This window comes from Nomascus leucogenys, chromosome 9 (assembly GCF_006542625.1).
Source record: "Nomascus leucogenys isolate Asia chromosome 9, Asia_NLE_v1, whole genome shotgun sequence".
Classification (NCBI taxonomy): Eukaryota; Metazoa; Chordata; class Mammalia; order Primates; family Hylobatidae; genus Nomascus; species Nomascus leucogenys.
This window is the reverse complement of record NC_044389.1, coordinates 85386958-85408266: the sequence shown is the minus strand read 5'-3', so window position 1 is coordinate 85408266 and position 21309 is coordinate 85386958. Positions and strand designations below refer to the sequence as shown.

Sequence of the window (21309 nt, the reverse complement as noted above, 5' to 3'; positions counted from 1 at the left end):
GAACACATTAGGCACTTTGATATGTGTTGAATTAGATTTTCCCTTCTCTTACATAATTTTCTCTTTGATTCTACCACAAGTTTGTAGTGTGTACCTCTATCAAGATACTCATTGTACTTGTTGCATTAGGAGTAAGTTTCCCTACTGGTTAAAAAAGAAGAAAAAACTTGATTAATAGTGGTTTAAACAATTACCCCAATGCTTGGCGTCCAAGGCTGATGGAGCAACTGGAAGATGTCGTCAAGGAACCAGCTTCTCCTATCTTACTTATCTACTATCCTAAGTAGAGGGCTTTTATTTTCATGCTTGAAAGATGTCTGCTGCCCTTCCAGGCACTGTATCTACATTCTAGGAAGGAGAAAGGGAAATGTTAGAGGACAAAGAGTACAAAGTATTATCCTCTAAAGGCCTCCCCCAAAACTCCCACCTAAATCTCATATGTAGAACTGTGACATACGGCCACCTCTACCTGCAGAAGTGGCTAGGAACTGGAGTACTGTATTTGCCTTGTAGCCTGTATAGCATGGAAAGCCAAGGGAGAATGGGTTGAAGTGAGTGTTTATTGAGCCAATCAGTAGTCTTACAGGTTTTCTTAGTTATTTGGTATAAATTTATTTTTCCTGATATATGATAAGTCAATGGAAAACAAACAATATGTTTTGGTAATTTTTGAATTGCCCACAATGACTAAAAAGTGACTACCATAGCACTTATCATAGTGTCTGAGACATTGTGGCTACTCAGTCAATTGTGCTGTATTTTTAAACTTTAATTTAGAAATAAGAACCAGGCAGGAGTTAGTGACTCTAGATTCTCCGAAAAGGATGGAATCCAGAGATTTCCGTTTAGTGACTCATTCCTCATATCAACATTGGAAAGTTACCTGGAGCCTTCCTGCTTCATCCAGTTGGCCCATGAGAGAGGCCAGTTTAACACTGATATTGCTTGGATTGTTTTTAAGTTTAACTCAAAAAATAGTGTGGGAAAGAAATCATAAAAATGGGCTGGGTCAACAAAGGCTTTTTCAAGAAAAATAAAAAGGTAGATAAGAATGATGATAATATACTAGAATCAAGCAAAAAAAAAAAACCAGCCATTGAAAATTAAGAATAGTCTAATTTCAAATAGTTTAGCCATTCGGAATTCTTAGGGAAAAAATAAGTACAATCCAAAGTCTTTGAAATCAAAAGACTTTCAAATTACTGCTCTATATCTATACTCTTTCAAAACAGATCTCGTTCCTCTTCCCTGTGTCATCTTCTTAATTATAAATAATGGGGGATGAAGATAAAAGAATTACATATGAAGATTCAGAACCATCCACAGGAATGAATCACATGCCCTCCATGCATCAAGAAACCCAGGTAAATCTAAGCTGTGATAGAATTGTGTTTTCTTCATATTCTACCACTCATTTACCAATTCTCCTATCCCCAAACTCACACAATCCTAGGCAGGTGTGACTACCAGTTTTCCCAGCTAACGTCATTGCCAGCTGACCCTATCTGTGGCTAGAAAAATGGAGAGCCTATGAAACGCTTTGTGTCTCTGACCTCATCTCTAGAATGGTTTTGATTTCTTCCTTTCTTTTTATTGTTTAAATTCAAGTAGATTAATGAATGTGAAGTGGTTTTCATTACAGATAGTTATCTTTTTCTAAACCACTTTGGTATATGTGCCAATTATTGCCCTGAATTTTATCTTAAATATACGTATTTTAAAACCCAGTATTACAAAATATAATAAAATGTTATGTGACCCAAGCATTTATAATACAGGTTGAATATCCCTTATATGAAATGCTTGGGACCATAAGTGTCTTGGATTTTTTATTTTTTTTAATATTTGCATGCACCTAATGAGGTTATCTTGCAGATGGAACCCAAGTCTAAACAGGAAATTTATTTATGTTTCATATTTATACAGGTAATCCGAAGGTAATTTTATACAATATTTTAAATAATTTGTACATGAAACAAAGTTGCATTTGACTATTATCTGTCATGTGACTTTAGGTGTGGAATTTTTCACTTGTGTGTCATGTCAGTGCTCAAAAAGTTTCAGATTTTGAAGCATTTCAGATTTTAGACTTCCAGATTAGTGATACACAACCTGTATTAAAAATAGTGACTGTGCTAAATACTCCTAGCACAATTCTTGTTTCAAGCTGATTAGCTAGTAATAAAGCTGTGTGTTTTTCCTACAAAGTGTTATCCTTGATTCTAGTCATAGAAATTTGATTTGTAAGGTGATGATGCAGTACCTATAAAAATGTGTAAAATATATACAGTTTTAAGGATTTTTAATTACTTTAAATACAGGAGGAGACAGTTATGAAGCTCAAAGGTATAGATGCAAATGAACCAACAGAAGGAAGTATTCTTTTGAAAAGCAGTGAAAAAAAGCTACAAGAAACACCAACTGAAGCAAATCACGTACAAAGGCTGAGACAAATGCTGGCTTGCCCTCCACATGGTTTACTGGACAGGGTCATAACAAATGGTAAGGATGAATTCAGAAAGAGACGGCAAAAGATGAAGTTGTTACAATGACAGATTACTAAATAATATGGTTGAAAGGACAAAAAGAAGTTCACTTCTTCCACACATAAAAACTAGTTGGTGAACAATTCACACACATGGGTGGCTCTGCTCCACACATTCAAGGTAAGGACCTGGACTAACAGGGCTCCACTGTCTTCACCTTGGCTTTCAGGATCACTGTGGTCTGAGTAATTTCACAGGATTACTTTAGGACTATCTAAAACACTACATAAATGTTTGTTGTTATTACTGTTAAGTAATGCAAGTAATATTTTAGCAAACACAGCCCCATTTATACTTCCAGATGAATCCTGTTACTTTATAAGTAAGAATATTGGTTTGCAATTCAGCTTATTTTAGTAGAGTTGCTGTTACATAAGACATTTGGGGGATTTTTCTTTGGGAGTTTATCTCAGCACTATTTTGAAAATTTTTAGGCTTGTAATATATTTGTCTTTCAGGAATGGATTTGGTCTTTGGAGGAAGCCAAAGGTTATTCTGCTATCAATTTGATAAATATATGGAAGTTCAGATTCATTTATGCCCTATTTTTCTTCAGAAATGAATTGTGTGCATATTTGTGTCTATGCTGTGTATGCTGGGGGATATGTGATAAAGTAGAAAAAAGAAGAGATTTGAAAATTATCTATAAAGGCAAATTAGGCTTTTTTAAGAAGACAATATTCTTTTATTGAGAGTTAAAATTGATTTTATTTTTTACATTGATAGATAAAATTGTATGTATTTACTATGTGCAACATGATGTTTTGAAGTATGTATACATACTGGAATGACTAATTTTAGCTAATTAACATATGTATTACCTCACATAGCTATCATTTTTTGTGGTGAGAACACAATACATTCACTCTTAGCATTTTTCAAGAATACAATATATTTATTAACTATAGTCTTCATGTTGTACAATGGACCTCTTAAACTTATTCCTCCTGTCTAACTGAAATTTTGTATCCTATGACCAACAACCCAATAGATATCACCCAACATACTTGAGTTATATGTGTGTGTGTGTGTGTGTGTGTGTGTGTACATTTTTTTTTCATGGATCTTCAGATTTAAAGTCTAGAGAAAATTACATGTCAAGGCATTGGTCATGGTCTTCCTGCCACTTTCACCTCCCCCACCCAACTTTTTTTTCCTGGAGACAGGATCTTGTTATGTTGCCCAGCCTGGTCTTGAACTCCTAGGCTCAAGGGATCCTCCCACCTCAGCTTCCCAAGTAGCTTGTTACAGATGTATACCACTGCACCTGGCAAAACTAGTTTTAACCGGCCAACTTTTAAATGCCTGGAATCTGTCCAGAATTTTCACTTTTATAAATCATATTTTCAAAAGATAAAGATAATTTTAACATCAAAATATAAAAAGAACTGTTCAAAAACATAAACGTCCATTCATCAGCATTATTTATTTATTTTTATTTTTGACACATATTTGTACATATTTGGGGGGTACAATATGATGTTTCAATACATGTATATATTGTATAATGATCAAATCTAGCTAATTAGCATATCTAACACCTGAAGCATTTATCGTTTCTTCGTGGTGAGAACATAGAAAATCTTCTGTTTTGAAGTATGCAATGCCTTATTCCTGACTATAGTCACGTTGCTGTGGTACAGAACGAACTACTCTTCCTATCTAACTATCACTTTTTACCTGTTGACCACTCTCTCCCCGTAACCCCAAGCTCCTCCCCTCCCCAGTCCCTGGTAATCACTGTTCTATTTACTACTTCCATATGAACAACTTTTTTAGATTCTACATATGAGGGAGAACACGCAGTATTTGTCTTTCTGTGCCTGGCTTATTTCTCTTAGCATAATGTCCTCCCGGTTCATCCATGTTGTTGCAAATGACAGGATTTCATTCTTTTTTATGGCTGAAAAGCATATCATTGTGTATATACACCATATTTTCTTAATCCAGTCATTCATTGTTAGACACTTAGGTTGATTCCATATCTTGGCTATTGTGAATACTACTGCAATAAACATGGGAGTGCAGAAATCTCTTCAACATACTGATTTCATTTCCTTTGGATACATACCCAGTAATGGGATTGCCGGATCATATGGTAGTACTATTTTTACTTTTTTGAGGACTCTCCATACCATTTTCCATAATAGTGGTATTAATTTACATTCCCACCAATAGTGCACAGAGTTACCTTTTCTCTACATCCTTGCCAACCCCTTGTTATCTTTTGTCTTTTTGATAATAGCCATCCTGACAGGCATGAGGTGAAATGTTGAACATTTTTTCCTATACCTGTTGGCCATTTATATGTCTTCTTTTGAAAAATTCAGGTCCTTTGCCCATTTTAAATTGGATTATTTGTTTTCCTGCTATTGAGTTTTTTGAGTTCCTTTTATATTCTGGACATTAACTCCTTGCCAGGTACGTAGTTTGCAACTGCTCTCTCCCATTCTGTAGGTTGTCTCTTCACTCCGTGGATTGTTTACTGTGCAAAAGCTTTTTAGTTTGGTATAATCTGGTTTGTCTGTTTTTGCTGTTGTTGCCTATATTTTTGCAGTCATATCCAAAAAGTTATTGCTCAGACCAGTGTCATGGAGCTTTTTTCTTATGTTTTTTTCTAACAGTTTTCATAGTTTTATGTCTTACTAAATTTGCCTTTTAAGGAAAATTTAAAGACAATTTCAAAAATTGTGTTGAGGAATAATAGCATCATTGAAGTAAATATATGGATACCTACATATGTTTACTGAAAAATGAGAATCAATTCCATAGTTATACTTTGTGGGCTCTGAAAGACGTCTTTACCATTATCATCTGGGACAATGAAAACCAAGCATAATATATTATACTTTAGGCTCTAGATGTGTTTTTAATGAAACCAAGTCAGGTTACTTAACTAAGCATGGAAGAAAATCTCAAACTTAGAACATGTACAGAAAACCAGAATCCAAAAATATACACTAGCTGATAAGATCACAGATAATTGAATACCTTTTCTGTTCTTTTTATTATTTTTTTAAACTTTTATTATTCAAAATGTGGCCTACTTATAGTTAAAACGTTTACAATGAAACAGATATGGACTGACATAAGGAAAGAGTAAAAATGAATAATGTAATTTTGGGACACTTTTTTAAAAATGTATAATCGTTCATAAAGCAGCCTGAAAAATGAGGTTCATGGTAGATAAACATCTCATCGCTTATTTTTCTGTTCTTCTGTTCCAGAGGTTTACAAGACGACTTTTGTCCTATATTTTTTCCTGTGCCTATGCAGTATATATCAGTATTCTTCTTAAAAAGTAGGCTGGGTGCAGTGGCTCATGCCTGTAATCCCAGCACTTTGGGAGGCCAAGGCAGGTGGATCACAAGGTCAGGAGTTCAAGACCAGCCTGGCCAACATAGTGAAACCTCATCTCCACTAAAAATACAAAAAATTTGCCATGCATGGTGGCTGGTGCCTGTAATTGCAGCTACTTAGGAGGCTGAGACAGGAGAATCACTTGAACCCAGGAGGCAGAGGTTGCAGTGAGCTGAGATTGTGCCATTGAACTGCAGCCTGGGTGACAAGAGTGAAACTGTCTCAAAAAATAAAAATAAAAAAAGGAAATCTTACATGAGAAAATTTTTGGTTTTCCATAATCGTAAATGAGAAGTAAATTGTTAACTGATTTAAACATGATTTAGAGAAACCTTATAGACATACCATTTGCTATGTATTTACAACCGTATTTCAAGTAAAGCACAGGGAAAGAGAGTTAGAGATTTTTTTAATAGTCTTGAAGTAGAAAAATCTCTTTTTTTTTTCTTTTTTTTTTTTTTTTTTGAGATGGAGTCTCGCTCTGTTGCCCAGGCTGGAGTGCAACGGCTCGATCTCGGCTCACTGCAAGCTCCACCTCCTAAGTTCAAGTGATTCTCCTTCTTCAGCCTCCTGAATAGCTGGGATTACAGGCACGTGCCACCATGCCTGGCTAATTTTTGTATTTACTAGAGACGGGGTTTCACCATGTTGGTCAGGCTGGTCTCGAACTCCTGACCTTGTGATCCGCCTGCCTCGGCCTCCCAAAGTGCTGGGATTACAGGCGTGAGCCACTGTGCCCAGCCGAAAAGAGAAAACACTTAATTCTACCTTGCTGAATTTAATATTAGCTTGGGTTTATGCTATGATAAAGTATAATTTAGTATAATAGCTGGCAAATCCTGCTTTCCCATTCTACCTCTGATATCGCATAGAAATTTCAACCCTTGTAGCTAATTGGAAAATACTGAAAGTCCCTTAGGTATTCCACTGCAGTAGTGTCATAAGCCTAGAAAATCTGGAACAATTCTGTGAGGGTTTAGAAAAAGGGACATTGAATTCAGTCTCTGGCAGTATGGTAGACAAGACTCAATGAACAATCTTGTCACAAACCAAGGACATCATCTGAAAAAATATTTTAAGTCTTTTGAAATGATCTGGCAAGAAAACAAGGAATCATCAGACACCAAAACCAAAGTGTAAGTAGCAGAGGTCAGTAAGCATTCAAGGTGGCCCCACCCTGGAGGTTTCTACCAAACCTCAGGGAACTTTTTTATTATTATTATTATTATACTTTAAGTTTTAGGGTACGTGTGCACAATGTCCAGGTTTGTTACATATGTATCCATGTGCCATGTTGGTGTGCTGCACCCATTAACTCGTCATTTAACATCAGGTTTATCTCCTAATGCTATCCCTCCCTCCTCCCCCGACCCCACAACAGGCCCCGGTGTGTGATGGTCCCCTTCCTGTGTCCATGTGTTCTCATTGTTCAATTCCCACCTATGAGTGAGAACATGCGGTGTTTGGTTTTTTGTCCTTGCGATAGTTTGCTGAGAATGATGGTTTCCAGCTTCATCCATGTCCCTACAAAGGACATGAACTCATCATTTTTTATGGCTGCATAGTATTCCATGGTGTTTATGTGCCACATTTTCTTAATCCAGTCTATCATTGTTGGACATTTGGGTTGGTTCCAAGTCTTTGCTATTGTGAATAGTGCCGCAATAAACGTACGTGTGCATGTGTCTTTATAGCAGCATATTTTATAATCCTTTAGGTATATACCCAGTAATGGGATGGCTGGGTCAAATGGTATTTCTAGTTCTAGATCCACCTCAGGAAACTTGAGATTGATTTTGAGAGCACTGCGAGCACAGAAGGCTAAGCTAGAGCCTGCCCAGGTTGGGAGAAGTCTAACAGGAAAAAGCATTCTCCTTCACCCACATAAAGTTGAAACCCAGTGTGATGCCAAATTTGACGTAAACCTGTTCTGCAGATGGGGCCTGTGACTAAACCTGTCTAAACTGTAGTTGCTGGCTGGGGCAGGTGTGGGGTCTCCAATAAAAATGTGTAACTTCATCCTGATTTGTCTCCAATTGCACAGAAAAAATTCAATTTGAAAATATATCTATTTTCAAAAAACATTTTCAGGTGGTCTCGGATGGGAAGCTTTTAAGTACATGGTAGAAGTAAATTCATTTCCCATCTGGGAAAACTCATTCAACGTAAGGCTTCAACAAAGTTGGACAAAGTTCCAAGGGAGAGCTCACTGTTGCAAAAGACAAACTAAAAAGTTTAGTTTTAGACAAAGTTCCAAGGGAGAGCTCGCTATTGCAAAAAAAACTAAAAAAAAAAAAAAAAAAAAAAAAAAAACTAAAAAAAAAAAAGAAAGAAACACAATTGCAGCAGGAAACAAAAAAAACAGATTTCAAAAATGTACATTATCAGAAAACAGAATATAAGACATTTATATATATAAAGAAGTTAAGAATTAGAAAACATGAGTACAAAACAAGTAACTTTTAAAAATGAATAGATTTGAAGAAGAACCAATAGATTGGAACTTGAACTTCTAGAAATGAAAGATATAGGATAGTAATTGAAATTAAAAACTCAATGGACAAATTAGGCAACAGATTAAGTGAAAAAAATGGTGAACTGGCAAATAAATGTGAAGAGATTATCTAGAATGCAGTACACACAAAGATGAAAGATACGAAAACTAGGGTTAGCAACATGGTAAAAGAGAATGGGGAAGAGGAAATCTTTGAAGAAATAAAGACTAACAATTTTCTGGAACTTATTTTTTTTAAAAAAACATAAATCTTAAGCAAAACAAAAGGAAGTCACACCTAAACACATCATACTGAAAGGAAAACCAAAGAAAAAGAGAAGATGTTGAAAACAAGGAAAAAGAATTCCTTCAAAAAGCTGAAATCAGGCTCTTCAAAACCAGAAAACCAAGGAATAGTATTTTCAAGGAACGGAGAGACAATAACACTCAACCTAGAATTTAACATAAAACTGAGGTATACTTAGAAAAACCATCTTTTAAGAATGAGAATAAAGATAATTCCAGACGATAAAACTAAGAATTTACTACAACAGATCCTCCTGAGAAATACAGCACGCTGTGATACAGAGTGTTTCTGTATCATGAATTAGCTCATAGGCAATGGTAAATAGAATTTTGTTAGAGTGTATGGAATTTGCAGTTTTGTGTATAATTTTTCCTGGCCCATAATATTTTGTGTCGTCAAGCAATAGCAAGAGAAGGCAAAGTGAACTGGGGAAGAAAAGACCAAATATATGCTTTCTTACAATTAAAGATAAAGCCTTCCCTGCATGAGGACCTTTTAAAGGATGAAACCCCTGTGGAAGTGCTGACTTTTCATACAATTAGTAGCTGGTTTAGGGGCTTCAAGGACTCAAACATTCCACAACATTAAGCTATCTAATAAAACACATGTGGATGAAGCGGCTGAGAGTATAAGCTGAGATAAAGAAGCTGCCAACGCTTTTCCTTTTGTTGAAATTTATTGTATTGAGGCAGAGGGCTAAAATATGGATCAGATTTTGATGGAACTGCTCTCTGTTTAAAGAAAATACCCTCAAGAATTTCCATCTTGAAGTAGGAAATGTGAGGCCAGGTTTAAGTCTGTAAAGAACAGACTGCCTGTGTGGGACACAAATGTCAGTGTGTAGATTCATCTGTGCTAAGACTCTTATTAGGATTGTTTTGGTTTTTCTTAGTGCTTTGGTCACCAGTTTTGAGTACTCTGCCCCAACTCTCTTTTTCCCATAACTTTTCAATTTTTAGTGCACAGTTTTGTAAAACACAAGTTTTCAAACGGAAACATTTCACATTTTTTTTTTTTTTTTGGCAGGGTATCGCTGTGTAACGCAGGCTGGAGTGCAGTGGTGCAGTCGTAGCTCACTGCATCCTCAAACTTCTGGGCTCAAGGGATCCTCCTGCCTCAGCTTCCCGAGTAGCTGGGATTACAGATGCCCACCACCATACCCAGCTAATTTTTATATTTTATATTTAGTAGAGACAAGGTCTCACTATGTTGCTCAGGCTGGTTTCGAACTCCTGAGCTCGAGCAATCCTCCTGCCTTGACCTCCTAAAGTGATGGGACAGGCATAAACCACCATGCCTGGCCTATTTCACATTCGTATAGAAATGCTTTTCCTAAAGGAAATGCTTTAGGCAGCAGGATAATTGTCCCGATGAAAAATTTGAAGCTGTATGTTCACACCAGTAATCTCAGCACTTTGGAAGGCTGAGACAGGAGGATCACTTGAGCTCAAGACTTCGAGACCAGCCTGGGTAACATGATGAAACCCTGTCTCCACTAAAAACTTTTTAAGAAATTAACCAGGCATGGTGGTACACACCTGTAGTCCCAGCTACGTGAGAGGCTGAGGCAGGAGGATCACTTGAGCCTGGGAGGTTGAGGCTGTAGTGAGCCATGATTGTGCTACTGCACTCCAGCCTGGGCTACAGAGGGAGACCCTGTTTCAAAACAAAAAAAAAAAGAAAAGTTTGAGATGCCATAATGAATGATGATTTCAAAAAAGGTACCTTAGTAGGTAATTCTAAACAAATACTGACTATAAAAAAAAGAAACAATAATGTCTAATTCAAGACAGAACTAAATAATATATTTGTGTTAAAATTATAAAGAAAAAAGTGAATGGTGAAAAAAGTCAAAATAATGGTTCCTTCTGACAGTATAAAGGGAGATGGATGGGGAGGGGCACATAGGCAGATTCAAAAGTACTGGTAATATCTGATTTCTTAAGATGTTGGCAGTTACCCAGTTGTTCATCTTACTGATACTCTTTACAGAAACATGATTATAAATATTTGCATTTTCATTCAGTATTTATTTTTACAAATTATTTTAGATTTTGTCAAAACCTCCATGTGACCACTTATTGATAGTAACTAGTATTCCTGGTTTATTTCAGTTACCGTCATTGTTCTTCTGTGGGCTGTAGTTTGGTCAATTACTGGCAGTGAATGTCTTCCTGGAGGAAACCTATTTGGAATTATAATCCTATTCTATTGTGCCATCATTGGAGGTAAACTTTTGGGGCTTATTAAGTTACCTACATTGCCTCCACTGCCTTCTCTTCTTGGTAAGTGCTAAATGTTTCCTGTTTTATCATGAGTAAACCGTATTTTTAAGATAATAGTTTGGAAAGCTTTGGGAAATAAAGTAATAAAATATTTCTGTATTTGCCATGCTGGAGCCAAAAGCCAGTTGTTAAGTTTTGAGGAGTCCTGTGATCCAGTTGTTAAACATGGCAACTTAAAAAATTAAATTATCCTGGCCCGGGTGCTGTGGCTCACACCTGTAATCCCAGCACTTTGGGAGGCCAAGGTAGGCAGATTGCTTGAGCTCTGGAGTTTGAGACCAGCCAGGGCAAACATGGTGAAACCCTGTCTCTACAAAAAAATACAAAAATTAGCCGGGCATGGTGACATGCACCTGTAGTCCTAGCTAATCAGGAGGCTGAGGTGGGAGGATTGATTGAACCCGGGAGGTCGAGGCTGCCATGATTGCACCATTACACTCCAATCTGGGCAACAGAACGAGACTTTGTCTCAAAATATGTGTGTGTGTATATATATATATATATACACATATATATATATACTCTTAAAATTAAATAACTGACATTAAAAACAAGCATTCAGTGCTCAACACTGAAGACTTCCTAATGTTTTACTCTGTTTCTCCTCACCTATGCTCTTGAGATTATGGAAATACTACATAATGGTGTGCCACTGCCACCTCTTCCCAACTCCACTTTCAGTGACATCATGTTGTAGCTTAAAATCGGCCATGATAGAAGTAACTGTAACAAAAAAAAAAAATCAGCAAATGCTACAAATCAAAGTTTGTCATAGTATAAGTCACTTATGTCATTGACAGAGTGAAGTTCTGACTTTTTTTTATTGTTTCATTTTCATCTTATTAATATAAGCAAAAATATCAGCCAACATTCATGGTGACACTGCACTTGCTCATTCATGATATGTGACTTCTCTGCTGAATCAGATAGTATGCAACCATTTATTTGTAGTCTGATTCTGTCAAATCTTGGTAGAACTGCAACCACAGTTGGTTATGGACACAGAAGTTTGACAAACAGCAGTGAAAACATTCTGTGAGAATAAATTGGCTATATAGAATTTACAGTGAAGGTGGTTGTATATTTGTAAACTGTGTGCTGCACATCCTTTATATCAGTAAAATTTAATAATGTGTGTGCCTATATAAAATGCATACTTTTTTGGCAAGCCATTTGTTAAGCATTTACCAGCACACCATTGGGTATATTTAAAATCTAATATTGGCCGAGCATGGTGGCTCACACCTATAATCCCAGCACTTTGGGAGGCCAAGGCAGGAGGATCACCTGAGGTCAGGAGTTCAAGACCAGCCTGGCCAACATGGTGAAACTCCATCTCTACTAAAAATAAAAAAATTAGCTGGGCATGGTGGCGGGTGCCTGTAATCCCAGCTACTTGGGAGGCTGAGGCAGGAGAATCACTTAAACCTGGGAGGTGGAGGTTGCAGTGAGCCAAGATTGCACCGCTGCACTCTAGCCTGGGTAACAAGAGTGAGACTCCATCTCAAAAAAGATAAAAATGAAATAAAATACCATGATTCTTAAAGACATAGCTGAAAATACTCTTCCAGAGGCAATGAAAACTGCCCAAACAAGACACATACACAAATTAGTCTTAAAACTAGGTGTGATACCTTTAAGTTTTCTTCAAAGAATTCTGCATTATAGGCCAGGTGCGGTGGCTCACGCCTGTAATCCCAGCACTTTAGGAGGCTGAGGCGGGCGGATCACGAGGTCAGGAGATCAAGATTATCCTGCCAACATGGTGAAACCCCGTCTCTACTAAAAATACAAAAAATTAGCCAGGCATGGTTGGCACGCACCTGTAGCCCCAGCTACTCAAGAGGCTGAGGCAGGAGAATTGCTGAACCCAGGAGGCAGAGGTTGCAGTGAGCCGAAATCGCCCCACTGCACTCCAGCCTGGCAACAGAGCGAGACTCCGTCTCAGAAAAAAAAAAAAAAAAAAAAAAGCTGATGCCTAGGTCTTACCCCAGAGATTCTGAATTAATTGAAATGGAATATGGCCTGGACATCAGAAGTTTTAAAAAGCTCTCTAGATGATTCTAATATGCAACCTATGTTGAAGACTGTTGTTCTAGACACATGAAAATGCCCATTACACCCCATTTGTCTTTTTTTCACTCCATGCCTATTGGAAAAACAAAATATACCATGTTCCAAAAAAATGTAAAGTCTTGGGATTTGTGATAAAATGAGATCTCCTAAGGTAACTGAAATCATTCTCAAAAATTACATACATATTTCACCATTCTTTTTTATAGTTGTATACTTGCATAGAGGAAGAAAGTTTACTGGTTTTTATTATATTGAGACCAGTATCCAAAACTGAAGCATTATCTGAATCCATAAAGGAAACTTATTAAGACAAAATATATGTGATGGTTTCCTGTTCTATATTTTTAAGATCTTAATTGAAGTGATTGCCAGGGACAGCGTATGAGTGAGCATTTTTGATTCCTGAAATGAATTTGAAAATGGCTTCCCTTTGGAAGAGAAGAAAAATCATTATTGAAAAAATTTCTGTAACACAAATTATAAAAAAAAAAAAACTTGGGAGTAGATGAAATGAGATTAGCCATGTGTTGATAATTTTCGTAATACAAAATTTTAAGAGAACAACACTTCTCTATCCAGGAAAATGTTCTTTCCTCCATGACCAGGGGAGGCCCTAGAGGCAAGAGTGGGGACACGTGCCAAATCAAAATCAGGTGGTCATATTACATCAACCAGACCACTAGCAAAGGAAACAGAGTCCCAGGGAAGCTGCTATCACGTTCATTTCAGGAATGAAAAATGCCCTCCAGGCCAAGAGAGAGCAGTGGCTCATGCCTGTAATCCCAGCAACTTGGGAGTCTAAGGTGGGTGAATCGCTTGAGCCCAGGAGTTTAAGAGCAACCTGGGCAACATATCAAGACCCTGTCTCAAAAAAAAAAAAAAATGCCCCTTCATATCCCCCAAAACAAAAAAAACCTCTTAACATAGTTTTGAGTTCTTCTTAGGATATTCCATTTGATTTCAGGTCATTGAATGCCATAATTAATTTAGGAATGGCTTAGAAACACATTTTAAATTTCATTAAAGAGCTATTGTCATGATAATGGAATGTAAGCATTAGTGCAGTATTTTTGGCTGGTAAGCCATCAATATATATAAAAATGATATATACCTATACCATAGGGCCTAACATTTCCACTGCTAGAAATTATAATATGAATATAGTTAATGTAACCCTACAAATATATAAGCTCCATATGGACAAGGACCACATTAGTCTAGCTCAGGGGTGCCCAAGCCCTGGGCCATGGCAGGAGGTGAGCGAGCATTACTGCCTGAGCTCTCCTCTTGTCAGATCAGCAGCGACATTAGATTCTCATAGGAGCATGAGCTCTGTTGTGAACTGCACATGCAAGGAATCTAGGTTGTCTGCCCCTTATGAGAATCTTATTAATGCCTGATGATCTGAGGTGGAAAGCTTCATCCTGAAACCATTCCCCCTGCCATCCGTGGAAAAATCGTCTTCCACTACACCGGTCCCTGGTGCCAAAAAGGCTGGGGACTGCTGGTCTAGCTCACCTCTTTGTTACTAGGATCTCATACAGGGCTAGCATGTAGCAGGCAATTAAGTACTTGATGTATGAATTGTGCTCATTTCAGCACTGTTTATAATGAAAAACCTAAAAAGTTTCTTAAAATCTATTATTAGTAGTCCAAAAATTATGGAACTTCCAAACAGTGAGATACTATTCCAGCTATTAAAAGAGAATAAAGCAAATATATATGTGCTTCAGTGGGAAAATGTCCAGGATATATTACTAAATGGGAAAAAACCCAAGCCGTACAGCAGTGTATAAGTGTCCTATTTGTGTTCAGCACAAAAGAGCTTATACACACAGAAATATACTTGAATAGGTACAGAAACTTTCTGGAAGGGCACAGAAGACCCTTAATGAAAAACATTCAGGAATGAAGATGGAAGGTTGCAGTTGGGGTACAGTATGCACTTGTCACTTTACATTTTGTCAGCAATGTCTTAATTTTACCAAGTGCATATATAACTCATCATTATTTCTTCCAAAAACCAAGCCTGTTCATATTGTTGCCCAATAAACATTCCAGAAAGACCATTGCCACAGCATTCAGAACTTAGAGTCTTTCCCGAAGATAAATGGCAGTGATGAGAGACACCTGGCGTGATGCTTTCATGTGCAGCAGCTTGTCTCTCTTCTCCCATCTTGCATCACAAAATAACCTAACTTCAGTAAATTTATTTAGTTGTTTGAAGTGTGGTGCTTATAGAGACAAGGTGAGAAGAGGGCACTGCTGGAGAAGCATGGAGGGAAGAGGCTCACAGTCTCTCACAGAAACCTTTCCCTTTGTGTGGGCATGTGGTATCAGTGAAGGCAGAATTCCCTCACTAACTACTCAGCTTCCTCAGTTACACTCAACTACTTGCAGTTTCCAGAATGAGTCACTTTTTCTTTTACCTTTGAATAAACTACTGTCTTTTCCAGAAACTTCTCAACTCCCGCAGCCATTTCTTCATCCTCTTCCCCCTTCTCTAAATCCCCCTTCCTGCCTCAGCTCATGTAATATCTCCCTCATGCTTTCATAAAATTGGTATGGTCCGTTTGTCTTGTTCCCTAGAAGCTGAAAGCTTGTTGAAATGTAGTCCATTATTATATGCGTGATGCATACTCTAGTGTCTAAACTACTGAAGGCATTCAGTACAGTTGAATGACCGAGTGAAAGAAGAATTACCAACTGACATGACAGGGCAATGTCCATTTCATCATAATTGACATCTAAAACCTTTGCAAAGTAGATTATGTGTCTCTTGTGAAATTATCTAATCTGAAGGTAAAACAGAATCCATATGAGTATTTATTGATATTTCAAGTAATCCGACATAGCAAATAATTTCAGGGGCTGTTTGCTGTTTGCACGCAAAGGGCTGACTGAGCTGGCATTGTATTAAAACATTTTATATTTAGAATTTGATCATACTCTCTATCCAAATGCTGCATCTTGTCTCCCTTTTAAGTTCAGTTATTTTGGGAATATTAATTATTATAATCTATCTTTTTATCTGTACATTAAAGTATTTTCTTAGCTGATTTATTATACTAATTTTTAATTAAAAGTTTAACTTAATTTCTTCCAAGTTAAACTAAAAGTTTAACTTAATTTCTTCCAAGTTAAACTAAAAGCTTAACTTAATTTCTTCTAAGCATAAGCGAAGTGGTTCCTGGGATTATGTAGTAGTCTCTATAAAATTAAAGTACTAAAAATATTTTCTGTATTTGAAAACTAACTAGATATGTTTGATTTCTTCGTTCAAGGCATGCTGCTTGCAGGGTTTCTCATCAGAAATATCCCAGTCATCAACGATAATGTGCAGATCAAGCACAAGTGGTCTTCCTCTTTGAGAAGCATAGCCCTGTCTATCATCCTGGTTCGTGCTGGCCTTGGTCTGGATTCAAAGGTATGATGTGTAAATTTCTCATTATTAAATAGGAATTTTGTTTCTTCAATGCTTCAGGTATCTAATGGAATCACTAAGCATTAGGAAATGGATGTGGACACTTTGCATGACATTCTTGAGAATAGAATAGAATTTATTTCATGGAGGATTGTTTTGCAAGTGAGACCTTGTGCTTTGCAATAACTGAAAAGATGGTCTCATTTTCTTCCTTTTTTTATTTTTTTGAGACGGGTCTCGCTCTGTCACCCAGGCTGGAGTACAGTGGCTTGATCTCAGCTCACTGCAACCTCCGTCTCCCAGGTTCAAGTGATTCTCCTGCCTCAGCCTCCCAAGTAGGTGGGATTATAGACATGCACTACCACACCTGGCTAATTTTTGTATTTTTAGTAGAGACGGGGTTTTGCCATGTTGGCCAGGCTGGTCTCAAACTCCTGATCTCAGGTGATCTGCGTGCTTCCACCTCCCAAAGTGCTGGGATTACAGGCATGAGCCACTGCGCCCAGCCGGTCTCATTCTATTTCTTGGAGAAAGGTAGAGTCTGTCTATGGGGCCAGCACCAAGAATAAAGGCCCCACTTTTCTCTGACATAGATACAGACCATGGTTATAAATAATGCTCACGGGGGAGGAAACAACATATTTTTGGTTTGCAAAGCCCTATACAAGTGTTCAGGGTTAACTATACTAGCTCAGGAAACTGCCTAATATATAAAATGAGGGTCGAGTATGCCTTTTTAATGCTTTTCTTTCATGTATGTTTTTGAATACAGGAATGAATTTTCTTGGGGGTTCAGGCTCTTCACTTTAGTCTCATTCTGGGACCACAAATTATAAATAAAACTAATGAGAATGTTAAATTAGCTAGAGATTATGAACACAGATGCTGAAAGCAGCCTGCCTGGGTTCAGACCTGGCCCCATCACTCACCAGTTTCATGATCTTGGGCAAATGACTTTAGCCTCTGCCTTTTCAGATGAGGACATCTAAAAAAATGGGGATAATAATAGTATTACCTATCTTATAAGGTTGCAGTGAGGACTAAATAAGCTGTCTGAAAACACTTGGAGTGCTAAAATGTTTGTTAAATACAACTCATTACCTTGAAAACTCATGATGACCCAGACATGGTCCATATACTGAAGAGAAAGCATTCAAGGTCATCTTCTCTGCACATCTTCAGAGGATTATATTAGGATGTCTACTTTTCTATTTCAGGCCCTGAAGAAGTTAAAGGGCGTTTGTGTAAGACTGTCCATGGGTCCCTGTATTGTGGAGGCGTGCACATCTGCTCTTCTTGGCCATTACCTGCTGGGTTTACCATGGCAATGGGGATTTATACTGGGGTAATGATTGTTTCTTTGTCATACGAAAATATGTAGGGACATTTAGGCCTTTCCCTGATTCCATACAAGAGAATGCATAATAGAATTTTCTTATAGATATCAGAAAATGCAACATAGATGTTACAGCATAATCTAAATATTCTAACTTCAAAACATAGTTTATGTGTTAATAGGCGCTAACTCTTATAGTTAGCACCTACTATTCAAACTGTTGAAGAAATTGCGGTCTTTTGCCTACACCTGATTCAATGCCTGTTAAAGAGATACCGGATACCACCTAAAGTCTGCACAAAGGATAATAAACACAGCAACAGTGATCAACAGCTACTATTGTTTTCCTCCTGTCACCAGACTATTATGACTTGGCAGTTCTGCTGTCTCTTCCTTCCACTGTCAGTTCTTTACTTCCAACAGTTAAGAGCCACACAAAGTAAATAAATAAGAAAGGACTTAGTAAGAATTTAGTGCTAATAAGAGGCAAGAAGTAAGAAATTCTTCTCATGGTTAAGACTCTGGAACTCTACTCCCTGGATTCAAATCCCAGCCTTGTGATTTTCCAGTGCGTGATCTTTAACAAGTATTTAATCTCTCAATTATAAAATCTCTTCCTCAATTATAAAATTAAGATAGATTATATCTATCTTAAAGGGTTGTTGTGAGGATTAAATTAGTGAATACGTGTAAAGTGCTCAAAATGGTGTCTGGTACATAGTAAATCTGTAAAATGCTTTCCGCTGTTACCACTGCTGTTGTTACTGGTATCAATGTGACTGTCATATCATTTTCTTCTAATCTGTTGCCTTATTTGACATAGCAAGCCCTGATAGAAGGCTCAGCATCACTGGGTTCCAAATTAGAAAGTCCATGCATTGTTTTTCAAACCTTATAACATGAATTTTTTTGTTTAAAAAAGCCAGCATCCTGGGGCCTACCCTCATTAGGCCTTCTATACCACTAATAAATATATCTTTTTAGGCAACCTAAGTAGTCCAAAGCAGGTTGTTTATGGCTACATTTTGAAAAACAGTGTTCTGTAGAATTTTCATACATACATGTTTTTCTGGATTCATGCTTCTCTGCCATTTGAAAGACTGTAGTTGTCAATGATAGACTGGATTAAAAAAATGTGGCACATATACACCATGGAATACTATGCAGCCATAAAAAAGGATGAGTTCATGTCCTTTGTAGGGACATGGATGAAGCTGGAAACCATCATTCTCAGCAAACTATCGCAAGGACAAAAAAACAAACACCGCATGTTCTCACTCATAGGTGGGAATTGAACAATGAGAACACATGGACACAGGAAGGGGAACATCACACACCGGGGCCTGTTGTGGTGTGGGGGGAAAGGGGAGGGATAGCATTAGGAGATATACCTGATGTTAAATGACGAGTTAATGGGTGCAGCACACCAACATGGCACATGTATACATATGTAACAAACCTGGACGTTGTGCACATGTACCCTAAAACTTAAAGTACAAAAAAAAAGAAAAAAAAAACAATTCTTATTAAAGTTTGTTTTTTTAATTTAGAAAAAAAAAAGAAAGACTGTAGTTGTCCAAGTATAACCCCTAAAAAGTGGAGGGTATTATAATTTCAAAATAGTAATAAGTAAGATGTTATCATAAATGTTTAAAATGCTGTCTGCCTAGTTTTGTTTTAGGTGCTGTATCTCCAGCTGTTGTGGTGCCTTCAATGCTCCTTTTGCAGGGAGGAGGCTATGGTGTTGAGAAGGGTGTCCCAACCTTGCTCATGGCAGCTGGCAGCTTCGATGACATTCTGGCCATCACTGGCTTCAACACATGTTTGGGCATAGCCTTTTCCACAGGTAACCTAATCAGTTCACAACAGGCTTTACTCCTGCACTGTAGGGATGTAGGTTAAAATGTTCTAAGCATGACATATTTGCTTGATAATTGATTAAGGCAAATTAAAAATAGGCAAAAGAACACTAAGAGTTCTGTACCTAAGGAGGGGCCAGAAGCTGTCTATCATTACTCTCTTCCTCCCTCTAGGGACTGCTCAAGTAGCATGCAGTAGGTGCAGTACGGCAGGGGCAGTACAAGGTAGAAAGATTTAAAGAACAGTTTCTGCTTGAAGTGATCCAGGAACGTTCAGGCTTCACACAAAAGATGTGTGGAGACTTCATACAAAAGTTAAGTAGGTTTTTCAAGGAGCACAAATGACAGAGAGCAGTCCAAGTGAAAGGAACAGCATGACTTTAAAATAAGAAAAATTTCTCTTCTCTCCTCTTCAGCTTTTTACGGGTAATAACAGCAATGATTTTAATGGATGTCCTATTAATACTTAGTAAGTGTCTAAAATTGAGGTATTTTGTTTCAAGTATAATAAAAGAAGAACTTAAGTTATTTTTTCTCCCACTGTTGTTCAACACCTATATTAAACTGATGTGAACAGATAGTATGCTTGATCTTAGCCAAAAGGCCAAAAGCAGTTCAACACTTTTATTATCCTGTGGTACAGCACAAGTTTAAGTTCATTTCTTAATCTTATGTTCAAAATTGGGATATAAAATTTGCAACATTATATGATTGACAAAGTATAATTGTAATCTAAGTTTAGCTTCAGATTCTGTAGTGGGAACACATCTTCTTGGCAGGTTATACATTCTCGTTATCTCCCTATAGTTATCTTCCCATTCTGTGATTGTGTATGATTTATGCCTGTTACCTAGAATCCCACCCTGTCTCATTGCTCCAGAGCCTGCCTTCCATCCATTCCCTGGTAAATTGATTTTCTCAAAACATTGTTTTCATTACATTACTTTCTTGTTCAAGAACCTTTGAGGATGCTCTGCTACCTATTAAGTCAAATTCATACTCCTATTTTTAATGCTACTACACATATCCAAATTTATGTTCATACCACTGTCCTGGTATATACCTTTAAAACAATTGTTCTCAGCCTTAGCATCACACTAGAATTACCTGGGCGATTTTAAAAAATATCTTATGTAGGTCCTATCTTAGACAATTAAATCAGAACCTTTGGGAGTGGAAACCAGTGCAGCTTGGAATAGGAACCACAGCTTTAGAGCAACAGAGTTTGCATCAGAATCATGGTGGTGGGAGGAGAAAGGAAAAAGGCAGTGGGGTTTTCATAAGCTACAGCTTGAAGAACCTTCCTAGTTGACTCTGCTGTGTTTCCTCTCCCCGCCCCACCTCCCCAGCAACTAAGTGTAGTCCTTAGACCTTTTGGATCTGAGCCCTGCTAGACTTACTGAATCAGATTTTTAGGGGTGGGGCCAAAGACTTTTTTTTTTAACACCTCAATATACCAGAGACTAAAGCTAATTAGCTACTTTCTACATATTCATGGTAAATTATTACCACAATAGCTTAAGCATAATGCTACTATCACAACTAGATGCTTTTAATACTCATAGCTTTACCTGGTAGAAAGCTATCCTAGCTAAATAAAATTACTTCAGAGGTAATTTTAT

The 21309-nt window shown here is 37.4% G+C and overlaps 1 protein-coding gene across 6 annotated transcripts in view; it reads left to right on the top strand.

Annotated features, from left to right (window-relative positions):
- SLC9B2 (solute carrier family 9 member B2) overlaps nt 1-21309 on the top strand; it is a 55792-nt gene that overhangs the window by 8495 nt on the left and 25988 nt on the right. For all 6 annotated transcript variants that reach the window (XR_004031743.1, XM_030819177.1, XM_030819175.1 and 3 more), the window contains exons 2-7: nt 1233-1364; nt 2322-2502; nt 10822-10992; nt 16353-16495; nt 17710-17837; nt 19499-19674. Coding sequence is in view for 5 of the 6 variants with exons in the window: in XM_030819177.1 (XP_030675037.1) it covers nt 1275-1364; nt 2322-2502; nt 10822-10992; nt 16353-16495; nt 17710-17837; nt 19499-19674 (889 nt within the window). In the remaining variant the exon portion in view is untranslated. The remainder of the gene's footprint in view (nt 1-1232; nt 1365-2321; nt 2503-10821; nt 10993-16352; nt 16496-17709; nt 17838-19498; nt 19675-21309) is intronic.